The following is a 15,579-nucleotide window of genomic DNA, read 5'->3' on the forward strand; positions in this document are numbered from 1 at the left end:
TTATGAGGCAAAATGCAATGGCTTACTTAAAAATAAAAACTTTGGGGGGCACTGTATTATTTGTAAAATGCGAAAGATTTATGCGATCTGAAGAGAAACCAGATTATGGCACTGTATTATTTGAAAGGCAATACATTTACCAGTCAGCGAGATGTTATGACTCTTCAAGGAAAGGTTAGAGTATTTTGTCATCATTACTTCTGGGATGGGTAGACTTGTAAGAGGTGAAGCTGTAAGAAAAAGAAAATGCGATCGCATATTATTATCAAGATGAAATGACTGCAAGCTATTTTGTAACAGCTAATATTCTATATTGTATACTACTAGTGAAAAATAACGTTTTCAGGAAGCTCCAAGGAACTAGAGCTCATACATTCGCAGATATTCAGAAATATATTGGGCTATCAAAGATTTCCAAATTTTTCTATGCTCTTTTCTTCACTGAAAAATCCCTACTGATTTACATCAAGTAGCTTTAAAAAAAAAAACCATTTGTAGTTTCTTTATGAGACATACATGAAGATACTGAAGAATGAGACAAGACTGCCGGAAAAAGACAGACACAAAGAGGCAGAAAGAAGGTGAGTGAACAAAGAAAGACAGAGAGACCATAATAAAGGGCATAAAATGAGGACAGAGAAGAGAAAATGGATACACAGCGAGAGTTTCTGTTGTTTGGTTTCCCAGCTGCAGTTACGGACCAGCTCTCCCAGCTACAGTTACGGACCAGCTCTCCCAGCTGCAGTTACGGACCAGCTCTCCCAGCTACAGTAACGGACCAGCTCTCCCAAACTGACTTTGGGTTCTCCTCTGCCACTTCTCTCACCTTTTCAAAATCTTTACTGGAAAAAAAAAAAAAAAAAAAGTTTCCATTTCCTCCCTTCCACTCTCCTCAAAACTTCCTTTTTATTTACTTATTATTTATTTATTTATTTATTTATTTATTTATTTTGGTACCGTGGCTACTGTTCTTTGTGGGGCATCAGAACTTATCTCCCACAAAAACGACCCCAATTCCATCAAATAAGTCAGGAAAGGGGAAAAGACTTATGACTGTAGTCTCGGCTGCATTCTTAAAACTTCTCATTCAGTTTAAATTAACCCTGAGCCTTTTTTTTTTTTAATTTCACTTTCCTAATACTCTGAGCAGAAACTTACTCCTAGTGCAAGATTAGATTCCAATTCTTTTCTTATGTGTATGAAAAATATTATCAAAGCTGGTGATCACCTTTGTTGCCTCAGCTTATGCACAGGTTTGACAACATTGCCTAATAAACAAATCTACCTAGCAGAACCTCACTCTCCAGTAAGCTGTGTTCCAAAGGCTGGATCACTTCTAAAGCAGCTTTGGAAGGTGGAGGGCACTTTCTCATAAAGTCATCCTTTTAACAAATTTAATATGTTAATCATACCACCCCCTGACAGTGATTGTCCAAGAAAATATGCCCTGAGTGTCTGACTGGGCTATCAAGAATAGAAAACATTTCTTTCACTCGCATTTAATATTCTTTCGTATTCTTTCTGTCTCCACGTCTCTGTCTCTGTCTCTCTGTCTCTCTCTCTCTCTCACACACACACACACACACACATGCAAACACAGCCCAAAAGGCTCCTATCAACATTCTTTTTCTGATGAAAAAAATTGTTTTTCCATTCTTAGGGCATAGCTCACTTAGAGGTTGTATTTAAGAGGAAATATCTCAGGATGATGAAAGTAGATGCTATTGACTTACAGATAGGAAGCCAGGAGGGTGCGGTTGGGAAGGAATGAGCTGTTCTAGATCATCTGTTCAGTGAAACGTGCAAAACATAAGCTTTGATATCTTTGCTTCCTTGCTAGGGAGTCTCCTTTCTTGGCCTAGCCTACTCCAGAGCTGAATGTAATTGTGAGGTTTCTCATCACACTCTTTACCCCTAAAACCGGACCATAATCCTTTGAGATAGTCTAATATTATTTATTCATATTATTAGTAGTATTAGTCACACTATCAGTAGCAATAAGAAAGTGACATAAGCTGAAAAAATGTGTTTTATCCTTCCTATTTTATTTAGGAAGTGAATATAAGGAGTACTTGATCCGTGCTTGATGCTGGTAAGGAGTAGGAAGCTGAGCAAACTCAGTCCCTACAGGACCACATGGATGATAATAACAGCGATTTAGGCCCCCAATTTGTAATTGAGAGTCATTAAAATTTCAGAGTGCCACCCATTCATAGTATGATTATAACTACTAGCCCATGTGTTTTCCAACTTGGCCAGGGAGCGGCGGAAGATGAAGTCTGATTTACATCTTTGAGAGACTCTGGAGGTAGAACAGAGGTGGAGATGATGCCACAGAGATAAGCTCAGAGGCTGGGGTTATTTTGCCACTTCTCGGTATCGGGCCTGGATGGGAGAGCCTACCTGTATTGGCACAAGAGAAGAGAGGTCTAGACGTGGCTTCGGCAAAATCTAAGCTCACAGGAGCTGATGGAATGGGAGGGGGACAAAAAGCCATGCTTCAAGAATAGAGAAGTTTGGGTAGCTCCAGAAGATACGAATTGTTACGACCACTTCCCACTGCCTGTCCGTAGATTAAAAATACAGACATCCATACACCAGCCACCACCTGTACCCTAACTTCGTGTCCCCTCTAAAGCATTTTTCTTGATCAGGCTTCAGATTCCACTGAACAAGCCCGAAGTGCAAAAGAATATGTGTAATTCTTGTGGGTTTTTTTTTTTTTTCTCTCAAGGAAAGTCCCTCCAAAAGACAATGTACACAAACGTCTAGAGTGGAAAAAGCAGGGCCTTCCACAGAAGGTGCTGGAATAGTAAAGTGAGAAGTTCTTTGCTTAGCCAAGATTTTTTTTTTTTTCAAATCAAAGAAGTGGGAACGTAAACTTTATTGCTTTCCGTAGGAGGACAACTGGCAGGAGGCAGAGATTGGTGTTTAAAGGAAATTGGCAGGAAAGTCAGGCAGATGTGGTTTGAATACTTCCCCTAAAGGATTAGGCTGAGTCACAAAAAGAAACACAAAATGGAGAGGCAGGAATTTGGATCCTAATCCAAGTCCTGCCTCTGACTTGTTTCTCGGGGTTTCGTTTCATGGAAAAAAGAGGGAGGATCAGAAGAGTCTAACATTGCGTGATGGCACCAAGATCACAGCATACATTCCTCAAGTTGTCACGTTCACCCCTCTCTTAATCATGGCGGAAAACTTTCCACCCAGCCTTCTTTTACAGTTAGTGGAAAAATGCCACATTAAGAAGTAACATCTAATAGTTTTTCTAAAGATTAAAGATTTTTCTCCCTCTGCAGGGGCAATGGGCATGCCAGTGTTGCATCAAAGAGCTGAGTAAAGACCTAATTTTCACCTATTGTTAGTTTCTGTAAAATAGCAAAATGGTCTCTACTTAAATATCTGTCACATATTACATTTTAAAATAGACATTGCTAGATGGGCTTATAGTATATGCTATTAATATTTTTAAGAGATAAACATATTATAATTTCTACTTACAATATTAAGGTAACATTTTTACATATTTAATTCTGAGCTCCATTTTAATGGAAGTAATTTGGGAAGAAAAAAAAGGATAAGTAACACTAGAACACTGCACTGGGTTTTCACATTTGCTTTCCTCTAGATCAGAAAATTTCTGTTTAAGAATAAGCAATTTTGGGGGGCCTGGGTGGTTCAGTTGGTTGAGCATCTGCCTTAGGCTCAGGCCATGATTCCAGGGTTCTGGGATTGAGTCCCACATTGGGGTCCCTGCTCGGTGGGAAGTCTGTCTCTCCCTCTCGAACACTCCCTGCTTGTGTTCCCTCTCTCGCTATCTCTCTCTGTCAAATAAATAAACATAGTCTTTAAAAAATAAATAAATAAATAAATAAATAAACGTTTTCTCTAAATACCCCCCAAACAACTTTATTATATTTTATGATCCTGGATGGGTCTAGACTTCATGTACAGAAAGGTGTAAGTAAAAACTATTATTAGGATAAATATCCTCTCTCTTTCTCGCTCTCCTCCATATAATGTACTGATTGCTATCAATATGCATAATTAACAATATTTTTAATAAATCTTAATTTTAGCATTCTGATACACTGTATTATAAATGTATAGCCCAATTTTAAAAACACTATAACCTAGGAATGGATAATACATACTATTTATAAAATAAAATTTTGAAATTCAGAATGTATTTCCTCATGCAAGCGGTGCTATATATAACCCCAAGATCCCATGCCAAATTGTAAAGGCCATTTAAGCCATGATATGGCTAAACTGTAGCATTAAAATATCTAATTACCAACATTTCTAATAAATAGTGCTTTTAGAGTTCTACTTCTGGAAGCTAGGAATACAGTATTCCTATCCCATCTGTAATGGCAATAGTAGAAAGAAGAGAAGAGGAGAATAAGGCTATATTGATTCCCAGACACGATAATCCACAGTTTGTCAAGAAGACATTTGTCAAGAAAATAAATTCCTGATGGGGACATTTATAAGTCAGACTTCTAAATCAGGGACAGTTAAAAAAACAAACAGGAAGCCCATATTTTTTCTACATAGAATGAGAACCACTGGGCAAAACAGCCATTTTTAGGGACGCCTGGGTGGCTCAGTCGGTTAAGCATCTCTTGATTCCAGCTCAGGTTATGATCTCAGGGCTGTGAGAGCGAGCCCTGCACTGGGCTCTGCGCTGGGCATTGAGGCTGCTTAACATTCTCCTTCTCCCGCGGCCCCTCCCCCACTCCACTTGCACACATTCACACACACACTCTCTCCCTCTTTAAAAAAAAAAAAAGGGGGCCATTTTTAGACTAACAACAATTGAAGAACAATTAAAAAGCCTAAAAGCAAGAACAGTGTGCACTCTTCCAAAGCCTTGTAAAACTGGTTTTAAACCTTGGTCATATTGAAAATAAACAAATTGATCTTTCCTTTGAAAACAGATTATTGCAATAAAAGCCATGCCAAAAGGCAGCGTTAAGAACTCTTGTTTCAGACTACCTCTAAACAGTCATTAAAATATGTTAACAGTGAATTTTAGACCAAATAAAACTCTTAAGAAATAAAACACCAGAAGTCTGACTAGCACTCCTGTTCTTTCTAACGACTGTGGGTTTTTCCAATGTTTCACCCACTAGATTTTTCTTTGATAAGACCTAGATTCTGTTCAGTGGTTCTCAACTGGAGCTGACTTTTGCCCTCCAAGGGACATGTAGCAATGTCTGGAGACATGTGGATGCCACAACTTGGAGGAGGTTACTACTTGTATCTAATAGGTTACAGTAGTTTCCTAGGGCTGCCAGAAAAAGTTGCCACAAACAAAGCAGCTTAAAACACCAGAAGTTTATTCTCTCATAGTTCTGGAGACTGGAAGCCTGAAATCAAGGTGCAGGGCTTTGCCCCTTCTGGAAGCTCTAAGAGAAGAAAACCTCCCTGCCTCTTCCTACCTTTTGGGAGTGGCCAGCAATCTTTGGCATTCCTTGACTCTTACCAGCCTCACTCCCATCTCTGGCTCCATCTCACAGCCATCTTCCCTCTGAGTATGTCTGTCTCCCTATCCAAATCTCCCTCTGGTTTCTTTCATAAAGACCACAGTCATTGGGTTAAAGGTTTACCCTAATCTAGTATGACCTCTTGCTAACTTGATTACATCTGCAAAGACGTTACTCTCAAATGATGTTTCGTGGGTACAAACAGTCAGGACTTGAACACGACTTTTTTGGAGACACCACTCACCCACTACATAGGAGAGGCCAGAGCTGCTGCTAAGCACTCTGCAATGACAATGCCCCACAACAGAGAATTATCCAGTCCCAAAGTCAATAATGCCAAGGCTGAGAAACCCTGATTTCACAGCAGGAATATCCTCAACTCTGATTCTTCAAAGGGATGTTTTTTAATAATCTTCAAATGGCCCTGTGGCCCTGAGGTCCTTTTGATGTATTTTACGTGTAGATATTTTAAAGCAAGAACATTTCTTACCACCCTTTTTGGCCTACCCCACTCTTGCCAGAAGCCTATTTTGAGGACCTTTTATGGAGAGGCACTAAGTGCTACATGGAGTTTTAAAATGCAAACCAGGAAATCTGTTGAAGCTATTAGCTATCTCCAGACTCTTGGCTACATCCTGAAAGCACTTTGGGCTTCAAGATCAATCAAATGAGATATCTAAATTCCCTTTCAGGATCTCAGATCTATGCCATTATAAGGCTATAAAAATGATTCTATCTTGGGAGTAGAGATACATTAGTAATGATATAATCACAACTTTAAAACTTACAGAAAAATTTTATTTTCGATTAAAAGAATAATACCAGTTTCAAAGATAACATCCATTATTTCTACACTGACAATATATTATTTGAGATAGTTTATTATGTGTGAAGAGTGACTATGTTTTATTAGGAGGAGGGGGCTTTATTTTTAATAAAATGTTTTGAAGTTTTTTTCTTTCTTTTCTTTTCAAGATTTTATTTTAAGTAATCTCTATACCCAACATGGGTTGTGAACTCACAACCTCGAGATCAAGTGTCATAGGCTCCACTGACTGAGCCACCCAGGTTTTTTTTTTCTACGTCATTGTGTGTCTCAGTTGTTTATTTCTACAATTCACATTATATTATGAAACACGGGAGACCAATGATACGAAAGCAATTTCAAAAGAGGACAGTCCAGGACAAACAGCCTCCACATTTAAAAATCTGTTTGAGGACAACTGCTCCTTTGGAAAATGGTACTTAAATACATAAACTGATGACAGTTTCTCAACTCTCATTATGGCCTAATGTCTATGCTAAGGAAAGCTTTCTCAGAAAGAGGTGAAATTCTTTTTGCTTCTTTTCAAAAGATCTCAGACAAAAAGCTTGAATACAGAATAAGGAATTCTTCCCCCAACCACCTGAGAACCTGCTGCTGACCTGATGACTCATCCCCCTCTAGAACAAGACTGTGCATTCCCAGAAAGGACCTACCCCCACTCCACTTCATCCCCACATGGCCATCAGAGTTGGGAAATTGACACTGATGCATTACCATCTCATCCCGCATCTCATCGAGGTTTCATCAAAAGTCCCGTAGATGTATTCTTCAGCCAAAGGTTGTAGTTCAGAACTACATGCTGCCCTCAGCTGCTGTGTCCCCTCTATTCTCCATCACTCTCTCTCAGCTTTAGCCATTCTTGACTCTTACAACCAGTAGAGCTCCAGTATGGTTATGTTGTAATGTAACTAGATTTGGAGTCGACCTTTGGCAAATACATCACAGAGGGGATGCTGTGCTCTCTCATTGCATCCTATCAGATGGCCCATTTCTCTTCCTCTCTTTGCTGATGGCTTTTACTTTGATCATTTGTTTACAGCAGTGTCTGCCAGGCTGCTCCACAATAAAGACAAATTTTTTTTTCTTTTTCTCTTTTTCCTTTTCTTTTTCTCTTTTCATGAATACTACTTTATGCATTTTGTGGGAACTTACTTTAAAACTATGTAGTATCTTGTGCCTCATCGAACTTTCAATTGATTCATTTAATTAATTTATATCGGTATAATATCTGTATTATTCAGTGGGCATTATTCAGTGGCTACTAATGGATACAAGTCCATTAATCTTATTATTTATGTTGATGCTCAATTTGTCCCACATCTGTCCAGTGGGAGCCCTCTGGCTCTTATATCCTTCTGACATGACCCATCATTCTTTGAGCACTTTACTGCTCTCTGGCACAAGAGGTTCTGGGCTTGTCTTATCCTTTCTCCTCCCAATTCATAAAATCAGCCATTTCTCCAAGAAGTCCTCATTCCACTAGTAAAGAATGGTATGTAGATCAAGATGTGACTCACTACTATTGCGAAATCATTTCTCCACTTCAGTGGGCAGAGTAATACCTACCTGTATATTCACACATACACACATATATATAAAGATATGTGATATATATGCATTATACATATATTTACACATATACACATTTATGTCTATGTATCTGTTATATAGATACAGAAATGAAAGATAGAGCATGACAGATCTGAAGTCATGAATTTATGCCAATGCCGTCAGATGCAATCCAACACCACAAGCTTCACTCTGGTTTTCCCCCTTTATTTCCTTCTTCTCTAGAGAAAAACCCAGATCCTATTACCCTTACTAGCTTTACTTACTTGCTCAGTCTCCCTGTATGCAACTAATCTCTCATTGCCACTGCCATTCTTAACTCCAAAGAAATGTCTTCCACACCACTCCACTACTTGTCCTCTGCATGCTTAACCTACACCCCAGGATCAGGATCAGACACCACAATGTCAGGTTGCTTCTGCGCAGAAACCCTTGGCACTCTGCTCAGCTCTGAGGCCCATCTAGGACCTCTCTCTGCAGAAGGACCCACCTCCCTGTGCTCAGGCTCTAGGACTGTACATGGAGCCACTCCCCTACCTGGATGCCCTCCAGACTTGGCTCAGCCTCTAATTCCCTAACCTGGGACCCTCTGGCTTCCTCCAGCAAGGGAGGATGCCGCCTAGCATTCCCCAGCCTAATGAGTATAGAACCCATTCCCATAAAAAAGAGACAGAGATGGGGACAAAAGGTCAGAAAAAAAGAACAGGAAGAAGAAAAGGCAGTTGAACTAATTCTTAACAAATGTTTATATAATTTTAAATGTGATGATAATTTAAGGTTGCAATTTTGATGCATCAGATACAACTCCATTAAAGATAAGGTAAGATAAGGTTATAGTTAATCTGTTCCTTTAAACAATTTAAATCACTTGAAACTGCTAAAACACTGCTGAAGATTTCTATTAGACACAGACTAACACAATGTCAAGAGCATGTAGGTGCTTGAATAACATTTGTTCTCAAAATATTTATTGCTAGGCAGTTGCTGTGTACGTATTTATGTGGGTTGGGGAGTGTCTCTAGAAAGGAAGGTGGTTGATCAAGAGAGTATATAAGCAATGTCCTCCAGAAGCTACATACGATTGTTTCAAATGACTCCCCTGCAGACACATTTTTCAAAAGATAAATGACCCCTTCCCTCAATTTTCTACTTAAAAGTAATAATAAAGATGTTTAAATAGCCAATTTTATCTAATATTTGCTTTTATAAAGCTACTTTACCTTTCTTATTTATTTGAAACAGCTTAAAAAGAATTAACGTGAGTCCCTGTGCCAAACTTTATTCTAGAACTCCAAGTATGTTAGCATGTCCTTCGGCTCCAGTCAAGCATTTAGATCCATACACCATTCCCTGTCAGTGGTTCCAAACTTTCATAGACATACCCAGTTATCTCACAGAGACAACTGAGTATTGTGTTTAAGAAAACAGGCATTGGAGGAGGCGCCTGGCTGTCTCAGTCAGCAGAGCAAACAACCCTTTATCTCAGGGTCATGAGTTCAAGCCCCGTATTGCGTTCAGAGCTTACCTAAAAACATAAAAAACTAAAGAAAGAAAGAAAACAGGTGTTGGGAGTCAGACTGAATAATGCTAAGTTTCCTGCTCTACTACTTAAATAGTTATAGACACTTGGGCAATCATTTAATCTCCCTAAATTCCAGTGTCCTCATCCGAAAGTCAGGGACAATAAAAACTAATTCATAGGGTTATACACTGCACTGTGCAATGCCTGGCACATAGTTGTTATATAGTAAATATGACTAATTATAACCATTTTTATTATTAAATTTTGACCCCAAGTCTTAGGTTTACAGAAAACCTATTTCTAAGTTAGTTCAATGCACGCAGATAAAAAATACCCAGTAAACTTCATAACAGCCATTAGCAAAGAGGAAACAGAATCTCACAGAGATCCAAAGAGAGTCTATAAAATGAGATAAGGTTGCTTCATAACTTTTTTTATTTTATTTATTTCTTTCTCTTTTTTTTTCTTCTCTACAATTTTTAATTCTGCCTTACAATAGATGCTAACTTAATACCTTTCATACGGCATATCATTCTACAATTTTAACTCAAGTGGAGCTAAAAGGTCAGACTGACACTATACACACACACTCACCATACCTACATACATCATCCCATTTATTTACAACTTTGTTAATTTATTCCACTTCCATTTGTTTCCTACTTTTTTGCCTTTAGAAGTCTGCTCTGAAAGTCAGTTTGAACCTACCAACAGTATAAGTATTCACCCAATAGTGCACACTCTAGGCCATTATAACTTTATAGCATGGTATTTAACCTGCTTAGGATCACGTGATTAAAATCACAAGGGAACCTTCAAAATACCTCATGTCCAGGCTAAATCCCAGGCCAACTGATTCAAAAACTTTGAGGGCAGGATCCAGCTATCAGTTGTTAAAGCTCCCAGTTAATTCCAACATAGAGCTACGTGGAGAACCCCAGTTCTAGAACTGACCCAGAATGCAATGGTCCTCAAAAAGGGCAACAGTCTTAAGTGAAAGAGGAGCGAATCTAGGAATAGCCCCAAGCGGAAAAGTCCTTGACCATTCTTTTGTAAGTCCCATGAATGAAAAAGAGGTATGTCCCCTTCTTTCCCCCTTCCTAGGCATGTCCTAGAGGTATGTCCCCTTCTTTCCCCCTTCCTTCCTAGGACATACCTAGAGGTATGTCCCCTAGAAAGGGTGTCAAGGAAGTTTAGGAACTGAAGCAACCCAAAATGTTTTAACAAGTTGTTAACAACTAAGCCTTTTATAACTAGGACAGTTGTAAAAATTGAATAATCTTATCCTTGATTATCTTACCATCTTTATTTTACAAAAAGTCTACATGCTGTAAATCCATAAAAGTGAATTCCTATGAAAGTTAGAAAATCTTGTGTAGAGTATCTTAGTTGTAGTTGCCGATACGCACTTTTTTGCTAACCTGATGGGCAGTCGACTGTCCTAATCAGCTGCTAACACGTTGAAAATGTTAACACACACACACACACACACACCTGCATTAGAAGGTAGGTTGGATGAAATACTTTCAACACAAGAAGCCATTATAAACAGGTGAAACTAAAATGGCAAACTTGGTGCTGGTTTTCGTAATGTTTTGCACATCCTCAAAGCCAACCCACCTGCCAGGCAGGGAGGTGATATTTAAATCTACTACCGATTCCAGCGAAGGGAGGTGGCCTCCGGGAACGTGGCTTTCAGAAGTCCTGCCGCTTCTGCAGAAACCCAGGCGCTACGCTGCTCCCGCCCGCACCCGCACACCCAGCCGCCCTCGTCCCGGGAACACCCAGACACTGCCCTACTACGAACGCCCCCGACTCGCGGGGCGCTCTTTTTTCCAGACTCCATCCCTGGCGCAGAGGCGCCCCGTCCGCTGCAGTCCCCTCGTCCGGCTTAGACAACCCAAGCCCGGCCCACGGGAGGAGGCGGCCGCCGCTCGCCACCCGCGGTCGCCAGCATCCCCGCGCCGCTCCCCACCACCCGTGCCCCGGCGCCTCGGCCAAACCCTCAGCCTCACCGGCGCGCGCGGCCTCGCGCGTCCCTTCCTGCGCACCCTTCCCCGCACCCCGGCCCCGCAGCCTTCGCACCTGTAGTGTTGCCGTCCGCCCAGCTCCGGCGCTCGCCGGCGAGGAGGCACAGGAGGAGCAGCGGCAGCCGCAGAGCGGGCGGCGGCCCCCGGAGCCCCCGCAGGCCGGGCAGGGCGCGCATGGCGCCGGCAGGTCAGCCGCGGTCCTCGCGCACCGCCGTCGGTGGCCAAAGTTTGCGCACACTCGCCTGTCGCCCGGTGCCTGCTGCCGGTCCCGGGGGCGGGACACGCGACAAAAGGCAGAGTGGGAGGGGCCCGGCCGCCCAGCCCTCCCCCCCTGAGACGCTCTCACTGCGTCCGAAGCCGACCCCGGACTGCGCCCCGTCCCCCATCAATTATGCAGCTCGGCGGCCGCAGCGGGCGTGTCCGGATGTGCCGGAGCCACCTCCGCGCCGTATCCTCTCCCGCCTCCTCCCTCCCGGCTCCCGCAGGTCTGCGCGGGAGCTTGCTGAGGACGCGGCAGGTGATGTCTAGCTCGTCTCCTGCAGGACAGCTTGCAACTCCTAATGGGTGTGTAAGTACATATACAATCTACAGAGTATCCTTTACAGTTACTTCGTCTGAGGCGAGGTGCACTTATTTACTTTGATGGGACAGATGAGAGGAAGGACAACACTTTTCTGCTCCCCCCGCACGCCCCCCCGCCGCCCCGGACATCCCTGGGTTATTAAGAAGATTAATGCTTGCGCAGGTGGAAGGCGCTATCCAGCTGCCCTGCCTCCTGGACGAGTCTTTCTCTCTCTCCCTACCAAACGCTCACACCTTCCCCACCAGTCTCTGAAGACTTAGCCGGTTCTCCCTAGATTAAGGTTTCGGAGTCCCAAGGCCCCACAGTGTCTGTTTTTCTTTTCCTATTGTTTGCTTAGCCTAACAGCTTTTAAGGAGCCACCTAGAGGTCAAGAAACAAAAACTACCGAAAGTAGATACTGTGTAAACAGCGCAAGCCTGTTGACCTTCGTCGGACTGGAGCATTGTTTAAGATAATGCTGTCTCCTAGGGGCTCCTGGGTGGCTCGGTGGGTTAACCCTCTGCCTTGGGCTCAGGTCATGATCTCAGGGTCCTGGGATCGAGTCCCGCATGGGGCTCCCTGCTCAGCGGGGAGTCTGCTTCCCTTCCTCTCTCTCTCTCTCTCTCTCTGCCTGCCTCTCTGCCTACTTGTGATCTCTGTCAAATAAATAAAGTCTTAAAAAAAAAAAAAAAAAGGCTATCTCCTACTCAGCAAGGCTGTAGCAAGGCTGTAGCAAGGCTGTAGCTTGGAATTTTCTATGCTCCCGACCAAATAAAACTAAAAACTATCAGAGAGGGGAGGAGAAATCTACATTCTAAACGTAAAAGAACAGTTAAGATCTGATGATTCTCCAGGTTGTTAAAAAACATTAAAGGTTTTTTTTTTTTTTTAAAGCAGTTCTCATAAGTCTTGTTCCCTTTTACTTTGTTTTAGAATGCCAGGTTTGATATTCATATATTCATTACATATCAGTGTCAAAAAAAAAAAAAATAGATTGAGGGGCGCCAGAGTGGCTCATCTTGTTAAGCAGCTGCCTTCTGCTCAGATCGTGATCAGGCGGTCCTGGGATAGAGCCCTGCATCAGGTTCTCTGCTTAGCAAGGGAGTCCACTTCTCCCTCTTCCTCTCTCCCCTCCCACCCCCGCTTGTCCTCTTGCTCTTCCCCTCTCTTTTAAACAAATAAAATCTTAAAAAGAAAAAAAAAGATTGAAAGATCATGTCAGACACAAACTTTGAAAACTGAAGTGCTAAACAAGAGCTATGCTTGCTTCACAGAGGAATGGTTCATTTTTAATTGGTAGGTATCACTAAAATATGCCTGTTTCCAGTTTAATATTATACAGGGAAAATTTGAGAGGCATATAGATTATTTAAATTGGTGTTAATAGAATCTGAGTAATAAAGTCCATTAAGCATAGTAATACCTAATTAATATTAAATATCTGCCAAATGTCAGGCACTGGGTTCAGAAGAGGTTGGACATACTGCAAGAAGTATGCACATGCGCGCGCACACACACACACACACCTACAGAACTATTAATCTATGAACTACAAATCTCAGGAAAACCTCTTCTCAGTGAGCAAATTATGGTTATGATGATTAACCCTTTCTGAACAAAGCCTTATAAGAAACCCTGTAGGACTAACATTTTCCATCATGACTCTCTTAGGACCTTGACCAGACTTGCTACACTCACATTGCCTGATGGTTGCTAAATCACACCCCTGTCTTTCTGTCCTGCATCCTGTCTCAGGATTGACTACAATCATTTGTCTAGACCTTTGGAGTTTTAACGGTGAGCTCTTCTCCAAACAAGCTGAACATTGACTGACCTTCCCTAGTTGGTCCGATTAGCTCAAATTCACTTTACTTCAAATGAGTTGATCTCATTCAAAGAAAGATCATCTTCTCTGTTGAACCAATGTGTTCATGAATTAGGGAAAAGTGACTTGCCCAAGCTAAGACTAATTCTACAGTCACTTTTGTTGTTACAGCGAAATAAATTGAGAAATAAATATAATGCTTGGTTTGCTAAGCATTTTGGACATCTTTTCCCCATTGTTAACTGCTTTATTTTTAGAGAGTTAATGTTTTTATTCTTATCCCAACTTCACTTCATTTTTTTCAAATGTTCTTTATTCTTTAAAACCAGCTTATATGATACCTTCCTTGTATGGCTTTTTCTGACCTTTCTAATCCAAATCAACCGTTCTTTGCATGATGAGTTAAATATGGCCACAAATACATTGACACTATCCTCATCATGAGGGGGTAAAAGGGTCCTGTGGTTCCTTTCTTCAAGCTGGGTGGTCTCCCTGACCTCCCTGACCTATCGAATATTGCAACAGTAACATTGTGAGAGTTTCCTGAACCAAGCCACAAGAGCATCCACTTACTTCCTCCCTGTTCTTACAAGACAGCTGCCAGGAAAGAAGTATGACTGAGTTGAGAGCAACATGCTGTGAGAAGCCCAAACCACACAGAGACAACAATGAGATGATACCTGGAGAGGCCAAAGGGCAGCAAGGTGCTAGATCTGTGTGTCTCAGAGCCTCAGGCAAGGCCAGCCCCCAGCTGAGTACCACACAGTGATCCCAGTTGATACTTCTTGATACTTTTTGAAGGAGAAATGCCCAGCTGAGCCCTGCCTAAACTCCTGGCCCACACAATTGGGAGATAACACTGTTGTTTTAAACCACTAAATTTTAGGGTAACTTGTGTCACCACACTAAATGATCCAAACACTGTCCTCTGAACGCATACTGTCCCTACAGTTAATCTGACAACTAATAATTTATAGTCTTGTGACTTGATCTTCATTATTGGCTTCAAGTTACATTTAAATATTTTATTAGTATTCAGCTCATTATATAATTATATCTTCTTTCCCAATTCCATTACAACTCTTTTCAGTACTTCAAAATAGTTCCACAAGTCTTTGTATTACCTGCACTATCTTAAAATAAATAGTACTCCTTGTGTGCTCTCTTTTTTACTTATTAGAGAATCAGTTAAGAAATACATTTTTTCTTTTTTTCCCCCCTAAAACTTGTGTTTGTGGAATAATGCTAAAAAATTCTTATTTTTATTTTCTTTTAGGATATAAGCTGTTGTTGAGTGAAAAAATGTGTGACAGGGTACTAGAAAGGGGTGAAAATGAGAAGGGGAATGTGGATGTGGGTTACCTCTTATGGAAGGCAATATTTAATTTTTTTAAATTATTATTGAAGGAAACATTACATCAAACAGTAATAGGTGAAAGGACGTGTTTCACTGTATCAATGCCAACAAGTCAAAATGTCTATCTTTGTCAATCTGACAGTTGACAAACAGCATGAATTTACAGTTTAACTTCTATTTGTTTTATTGTAAGTTGGGGTGAGCTTTTTTAAGATGTGAAAATATCATGTCCAAATGTTGTTGCAAACAACAAAATCCAGTCTGGCTAGTTTCAGCAGAAAAATAAGCACTTAAAGTTTATTAGGTACTACTTGGGATTGTTGAAAAAAACAGACTCGAGGATAAACTTCCAGAAGCACCAGGATTCATGCAGTAGACTCACCAAATATCGATACC

The 15,579-nt window shown here is 41.2% G+C and overlaps 1 protein-coding gene across 2 annotated transcripts in view; it reads right to left on the reverse strand.

The window, feature by feature from the left end:
* Positions 1-11,817, reverse strand: part of EMB (embigin) — a 45,825-nt gene extending 34,008 nt beyond the window's left edge. The window contains exons 1-2 of one of the 2 annotated variants that reach the window (XM_059416504.1): positions 11,495-11,817; positions 141-230 (exon numbers count right to left, since the gene is read on the reverse strand). In XM_059416504.1, coding sequence (XP_059272487.1) covers positions 141-230; positions 11,495-11,615 — 211 coding nt within the window. In that variant the 5' untranslated portion in view covers positions 11,616-11,817. Of the gene's footprint in view, positions 1-140; positions 231-701; positions 791-11,494 lie in introns of those variants that run through there. The other variant, XM_059416505.1, reaches the window with a different exon arrangement.
* Between the last annotated feature and the right edge of the window lie 3,762 nt (positions 11,818-15,579).

The sequence above is a fragment of the Mustela nigripes genome, chromosome 12 (assembly GCF_022355385.1).
Source record: "Mustela nigripes isolate SB6536 chromosome 12, MUSNIG.SB6536, whole genome shotgun sequence".
Classification (NCBI taxonomy): Eukaryota; Metazoa; Chordata; class Mammalia; order Carnivora; family Mustelidae; genus Mustela; species Mustela nigripes.